The following is a 7,606-nucleotide window of genomic DNA, read 5'->3' as shown; positions in this document are numbered from 1 at the left end:
ATGAAATTGTAGTCATGGCTAATGCTGGTGGTACGTAAAAAGCATCCTTCAAACATTGGGCCTCAAGGAGGCAATGAATGAGAAGTGATTGTGACCTTTGGTGATATGCCGTGTTTGAGAAAACCTGTCAAGCCAAGTGAAATCGTGGCCATGGCTGGTGCTGGTGTCACATAAAAAGTACCCTTCGGATATTGAGCCTAACGGAGGCTATGATAAGTGACTGAGACCTTTGCGATATGCCATGCTTGAGAAAATTTGTCAAGCCAAGTGAAATTGTAGTGATGACTACTTGTAGTGGTTGGTGTTAGGAAGGCATGCCTCTGTAGAAACCACGCCAAATCAGACTGGAACCTGGTGCACCCCTCCAGCTTACCAGCTTCAGTCAAACTGTCTAACCCATGCCAACATGGAAAGCAGATGCTAAATGATGATGATGATGATGACGATTATGATATGAGAAAATGATATTAAGTGAACTAACATTTCAACCATAGCATACAAATAAACATAACACTGCAACTGATCAAAGCCTAAACTCCTGAGACCATCTTGCTTTCTCAGTGAATTCCACATAAAAAACTACCCAAATTTCTTTGGTCATGGACTCTAACCTTACAGATAGAAAGACAAGAAAAAGAGCTTTACTTTTTTAAAGTAATTGTAGGTTAGATATGAGAGGCCAGATCAGGCTGGTTTAAACATAAAAAGAAATAGAATATTCGGGCCAGATATGACCAGTTTAAATATTAAAAGATTAAATATTTGTTATATCATTATGTTGGATCTACGACCAGTTTTGACACTATATTTGATAATGACGAAATATTCCATTACCTATTGTAATTAAAACATATATATACTGGAATAAGGTTGATGGTTTGGATACCTTTTATTTATACAAATAACAGCATTGTAAGAGTGGAGAAAGGAAAGTGACAATGATGGGATAAATGAAGAAAGTTAAAAAGGAAAATGACATTTGAAAATATAAAATATAATAAAGTGAAAAATACAATTTTATTTAGGATGAACATTGGGTGCTAACATTCACATACATAACTAGTATTTATAAAAAAAATTCTGACATATAAAATATTTAGCTTACAATTTATTTTCAATGTCATGTCAATTAAATTAGTGAAATATTTTATTGTTTCAAGTTTCTTTCTTTTCAAGTGTCATAATGAAATCCCATTCTTCTGTTCACAATAATATGTAAAAAAAAAAAAAAAAAAAAAAAAGAATGATTAGAAATAATAAAACTAGCAGTATAAAGGAGAATGCTTGTTATAAATATCAAGGTCTCAGATTTGAGTTCTCACATTTAAAATACATTAACTGGATTTCATCATTACACAATAAAATGAGATACAACAATTGTTAAAGTTGTATGTGTACGAACTCTCAACTGTAAAATTTTATTTCTATTTTATTTCAGGCATGTATGTACAGGTATAACTATCGCCCATGTAGCACTACTGATCTCCACCACTCTTATCAACCACTACCACCAAAATACAACAAGCAGTATTTATGTAGTCACTCATTCTGCTAGAAGCAGCAGCCAAATTCTACATTAGATAACATCCTATCTTAAAAAGGGTGACCTAACTACAACTGTTACCACCAATTTAACAAAGGTTAACTTCTTGAACATAATCTTAGAGCATGAGATTGGCAAACACTATCCTTACAGAAAGGCCAACAAGGAAATTGTATATTCATAGACACTCCAACCATCCCCTAGATATAATTAGAAATCTATCAGTAGAAGCAGATACTGAACAGGGTTACACCCCACTATAATTACCATCTGTGCTTTTATAAGAAACTGCACATATAGTATCCATCAATAGATAAAATGACCTATCTTATTGTTGCCACTAGATATATCTCCTGTTATGCATTTTAAGTGTCTGATTGCTGGTAACCCACATATACTACCCTTAACTAGATGGCCTGCACATTAGGCTAGGTTATACAATTCCTGCAGTCAGTAAGAGACTACAGCCTATTCATGTCAGTTATGTCATTTCATTTGCAACCTGATACTATCAAATTGGTTATGCCACCCCTATGTAATAAATGTTGTTGCTAAAAAGTTCACACTCTACAGAATGATGACTATTTGATTGATTGGTGCCAACATTTTGTCCCACTGCATGTGGTATCCAATGTAAAGAACTTGTGTTGCTGACCGTACCGTCCTGCAGAATGTTGACAAAATGTAACCAATACCTACATCTTGCCTGAAACACAAATCTAACAATAACTGATGTTACTTTCATAGCATAATCAGCTACATGACCTGATCTTATCGAGCTTAAAAACCCAGAAGCCATTTTAAATTTCTTTTAAATTCTCTCCACTTTATCTCTGCATATTTGATGAGGAGGATGTCTCCACTATCCACAAAACTTAAAGCAATAGTAACTGTTACTATATATATATATATATATATCACTTGTAGTATACTTCATATTTAATACTCTTTTCTGTAACTTATTTTGTACTTCATCACCAAGTAACAACAGTTAAAAACAAATAAAAGTTTCTTAGATTGGCAGAAGGTCTCTTCAGACATCTCATTCGGTTATTAGATGTACCTTGAACAAATATAAACCAATACCATGACTAACACTGAATTGGAAAAATAATTTATACAGAAACATACTGCCCCACCCCCTTAAATCTCCCCTCGAGTCATATTTATTGACATCCCTTATTCTCTAAATTTTACCTTTCTATAATACTAGCCACCACTGAACTTCCCCAAACCACAAATTATAGATATACTTCACTGGCTCTCTCTCACTTCTCTCTCTGTAATTATTGTCTCTCATTACACTGTCATTGCTGTCTGCTTACTAGTAGACTCTCTTCATCACTCTTAACACCATCTGTCTCTCATTTCTCACTCCCTATACACTGTCATTTGATCATTGCTCACCACTCACACTCCTCCTTCTTTCTCCCTTCCCATCTTCATTCGTCTTCAGCTTTCACCCTATATTCTACCTACTCTGTTGGTACCACTGACCTCAATGGTAACTATGTATAGTGGTGAGAAACCCCACTCTCTTTCACTTGCAGAGTACAAGGTAACCTCACTAATGCTGGTGCCACAAGTAATGATAACATAGGGTTGAAAGAGACAATAGCATATGATGTATGTTATTAAAACAATAAACTACACCCAACACATTCTGTAAAGTGGTTGGTGTTAGGAAGGGCATCCAGTAAGAACCCATGACAAAATAAAGCATATGTGCAAAACATAACCTCTTCGTCTCAGGTCATTACAATGTGATCTACAACATTAGCACAAAAAGTGGACTTAAAAAGATGACAATGGTTACACAATGAACATTTCTATTGGCCAGCACTGGCTACTCTTGTGCCAGCCAACTCACAATCAGAATGATCTATCATAACTTGATTCTTCCATGGACTACTAACTTCAACTTTATCCTTCCCATAATATGAACAACTCTTATAGTGGATGCCAAAAACCTTTAATTTTAAGCTAATTACCATGTGAGACATTAACATAGCCCTACTTTAGAACAAACACAAGGTTCATTTGTATTTTTACAAGCATATTTTCAGGAGTAGAGTATATGCCAGTGTCTACTTTTATATGCATCCAATATACATTGTAAAGTGGTTGGCATTAGGAAGAACATATAGCCATAAAAACCATGTCAAAGCAGATACTGGAGCCTAATGCAGACCTTGGATACATGAGATCCAGTCAAACCATCCAATATACCAGCATGGAACATGGGTGTTAAATGATGATAATGATACTGATGAAGTTGTTTGTTCTTCTCTACATTTCATCATCATCATTTAACATCCATTGTCCATCAGTTATGAAAAATTCTTTGTTTTCAATGAGAACTGATTGTAGAATATTCTGTAAAAATGATTTCAAGAATAAACAAAGGCTAGTTATATTAATGTACAATTTCCTTTGAGTTGTGAAGTATGAAACATTTCTTTGTACCTTGACTAACTGGTTGGACTGAAAGTCTTGCTTGGCAAAATAAAGCCAGGTTCTTTAACGGGCCACCATTTGCTTTGTGTTTGAAATGATATTCCTTAAGTAGTGAAAGAGGTATAAAATTGTTCAATGTTCGAATATATTTCACATCAACCATAAACCATTTAGGGTTAGCAGGATCTGATGACCTAAAGCAAAAATATAAGAAAAACAATACTTTATGAATAAATATTTCCTTACCAATCTAAGTGAAAAATGTTGTATTAAAAGTAACCTTTCAAAACAAAATTATGCAACTTTTAATAATGCAGATCTTATCATTACATTTCAGCCTTAAATCTAACTCTTTACTGATTGAGATGCCCCACTCATTGATGACTACTTTTTTAAGTGTGTTCATAAAGCATTTCACTGTGCTCATTAAGAAGGCCTGGTTCACCTAAAGTAAACACTAAGAGGATACTTCACAAGAGAGATCTCAAATTTTCCTTTTGGATTTGGTTTAGAGAACAAATGGCTGGCACATATTTTTTCTCTTCTAAGAAGTTACAACAGAAAGTAAAATGGGTTTCTTGCTTAAAAACATATATCTTTTTGAAAACAATTTTTAGAAAACTGGAAAATCAAGAGGAAAGAAAAACAAGTTTGAATTATAATAAAAAATATACCTCTGCAAACATTATAAACCTGAAGATTTATAACATATTTTGAACAGATTTCTATTCAGCACATTAACCATTGTTAATTATTTTATTTTAATTACTCAGAATTCCATAGCATTACCACATATAGGATTATTTGTTAGTGCAATATATGTATATATTTGCAAAATCATTGTTATTCAAAACTCATGAACTTCTAGTGCTAGTTAGTTGAACTTTGCATTCTAACAGAATGCATACTTTTAGCATTAAATAATCACAATAACAATTATATTTTGGTTTACAAATATCAGTTAAATCACATGACACAGATTAATTCATACAGAAATTCAAACGGTTAAAATAAAATTGTTTTATTATTTTTTCTAAAATTGTAAATATTTATAAAATAATAAGCAAACAATGATGGAACTCCACAATGTACGGTAAGCAAAAAATAAAATGCCCACAACTAATTCAGTGAATCTTTAAAATATAGAGGTATTTACAAATTTTTTCAAATTCAGCTTTTAAAGGCAAAGCTTGTGTAATTGAACCTACACATTTGTGTATGTGTGTGTGTAAGTATGTATATTTGGTTGGCAATATTTGTGGACCTGTATGTTTATCAAGGCTCATTAGTCACAAGCTGAGCCAAAAATGTAAAGTATAATTTTGTCTGAGTGCACAAGGTTCTTAGTGGTTGGTGTTGGTTTTCCTCAGTCATAAGTGGGCAGTTATCATCATATTTTATGTATATCAGTCAGTCCCACTACCATCACTTAGTACAAAGCCACCTCACTCGGTTGAGGGGTCTTGGGTTGTGAGTCACTAGGTGGTCTTGCTGTTACTTGTGCCATGCAACAAACACTTTGTAGACTCTGTAAAGTAACTAGTGTTAGAAAAGGCATCCAGCCATAGAAACCATGCCAAAGTAGACAATAGAGCCTGGTGCAGTCCTCTGGATTGCCAGCTCCTGTCAAACCATCCAGTCCACACTAGCATGGAAAACAGACATTAAATAATAATAATGATGATGATGATGATGATAATATATGTGTGTGTGAAGGCATGTGTGGCTTAATGGTTAGGATATTTGGCTTATGATTGTAAGGTCTTGAGTCTGATATCCAGTGGCAAATTGTGTCCTTGAGCAAGATACTTTATTTCACATTACTCCAGTCCACTCAGCTGGCAAAAATGAGTAGTACCTGTATTTCCAAGGGTCAGCCTTGTCACATTCTGTGTCATGCTGAATCTCCCTGTGAATGAGAACTCTGTTTAGAGAACCCGTGTATACTCAGCCACTTGCACATTAATTTTATGAGCAGGCTGTTCCTTTGATTGGATCAACTGGAACACACATCATCATAACCAACCCTGGAACACACGTCATCATAACCAACCAGTTATATATAGAGAGTTATGGTATATTCTGTTAAGAATATAGTAGAGTGCAGTATAAAGCTCGTCCACCTTCAGATTTTCCCTGTGCTATCTAGTAGTAGCATTATATGTACTTCCTGGTTTGCATTTGGGCATTTGTTGTAAGTGAATAGATAATGGAAAAGATCAGAATCAACGACAAGGAGTACGGTTGGACATTATTTTTTAATCACTACAATTGTTACCATGCAATGTAGTTCTCGAGGTGTACAGGTACTTGATTATGTAACTACTTCCCTGAATTATGAGATCTAGTTGTTTCCTCAGGTGATATGTAAATATTGTCTCCGTAAGTTCAAAATCCTTGGCTTCAAGAACATCCTCTCTGTCTGTCATGGCCCAAATTTAGTAGTAGTCACTGAGTTTATCAAAGGTGTGTTGTTGCTGAAGGACCGTTGGCAAACTGCTTTGAATGTGTAGATGTAGTGGGATGGTGATTCTGCTACTGTTAAAGTGATAGCCATTTTAAAGGGATTGGCATTTGATTTCTTTGTACTGTTGGTTTGTTCTTCATGGCTGGTTACATATGCGATTGTCCTTAGCTGACCTCTAAGATTACTAAAGCTTGAATACATATACACACATGCATGCCTTCCCCCCACCCCACGGGGTAGTAACATTAATACAATTGTCATTCAGAGATACACTTGCATGTGCTTTCAATCTGTCCTCTTTCGCTTGTGTCTGTCTCTCGCTCTCTTTCTCTCATTCTCTGTTTGTCTTTCTGTCTCTTTCTCTTTAACACACACACTCACAAATCTATAGACAAGTATTTGACAATGTTTAAACCAAAATTATCTGTATGCATTCTTCATACCCATCACCCCTAAAAAAGAAACAAATAAATTTAAATGCTTCATACTTTAAGTATGTTTCAATAAATACCTTAGTGATGGCTATCACAAGAGAATGTGTTGCAATAGCTGTCTCTAAGGTAATTCTGAAACATGTAAAAATGAAGTAATTAAATCAATCTGTTTTATTTTGCTTTATTTAATCATTGTATTTTATTGTATAGCCATTACTGTCCTATGAATGTGCATGTGTGTATGTATATATATATATGTATATATAAATGCTAATACATTCTTACAAGTGTAAGACAGTACGACAGCGTAACGAAGGATCAATGGGCTTGCAGCCCGATCCGGGGTAAAAGTGCAACGAAAAAGCATGGGAAATCATGCCCCCATAATCCCGGACCATGGGGGGACAATAAAAGATCAAATAGGGACGGAAAAAAACGAAACAGACTTGGACCGGAAATGGATAATGAGAAAGGATGCGGTAAAGGATTGGTAGACGAGGAATTCAGCTGCTGCGGAAAGGTGTTTGCTAGTTACATCGGGCTCAGAATCCACCAAGGGAAGGTATGTCAGAAGAAAGTAATTCAACAGCGCGGGTTGATGAACCGTAAGACGTGTGGCCAGAACCTCTGGGAAAATAACCACAGCGAGGGACATTCCACAGTTGAATTAGAACAGTCACAAACAGTGATAGGCGTGAAGAAGAC

At 35.0% G+C, this 7,606-nt stretch overlaps 1 protein-coding gene across 1 annotated transcript in view; it reads right to left on the bottom strand.

Moving 5' to 3' along the window:
- Positions 1 to 865: 865 nt before the first annotated feature.
- The window catches only part of LOC106879152 (thymocyte nuclear protein 1), a 52,127-nt gene continuing 45,386 nt past the window's right edge, over positions 866 to 7,606 (bottom strand). The window contains exons 6-7 of the mRNA XM_052968325.1: positions 4,010 to 4,194; positions 866 to 1,199 (exon numbers count right to left, since the gene is read on the bottom strand). Coding sequence (XP_052824285.1) covers positions 1,156 to 1,199; positions 4,010 to 4,194 — 229 coding nt within the window. The 3' untranslated portion in view covers positions 866 to 1,155. The remainder of the gene's footprint in view (positions 1,200 to 4,009; positions 4,195 to 7,606) is intronic.

Source organism: Octopus bimaculoides, chromosome 5, assembly GCF_001194135.2.
Source record: "Octopus bimaculoides isolate UCB-OBI-ISO-001 chromosome 5, ASM119413v2, whole genome shotgun sequence".
NCBI classification, from domain to species: Eukaryota; Metazoa; Mollusca; class Cephalopoda; order Octopoda; family Octopodidae; genus Octopus; species Octopus bimaculoides.
This window is presented reverse-complemented; position numbering and strand designations above follow the sequence as displayed.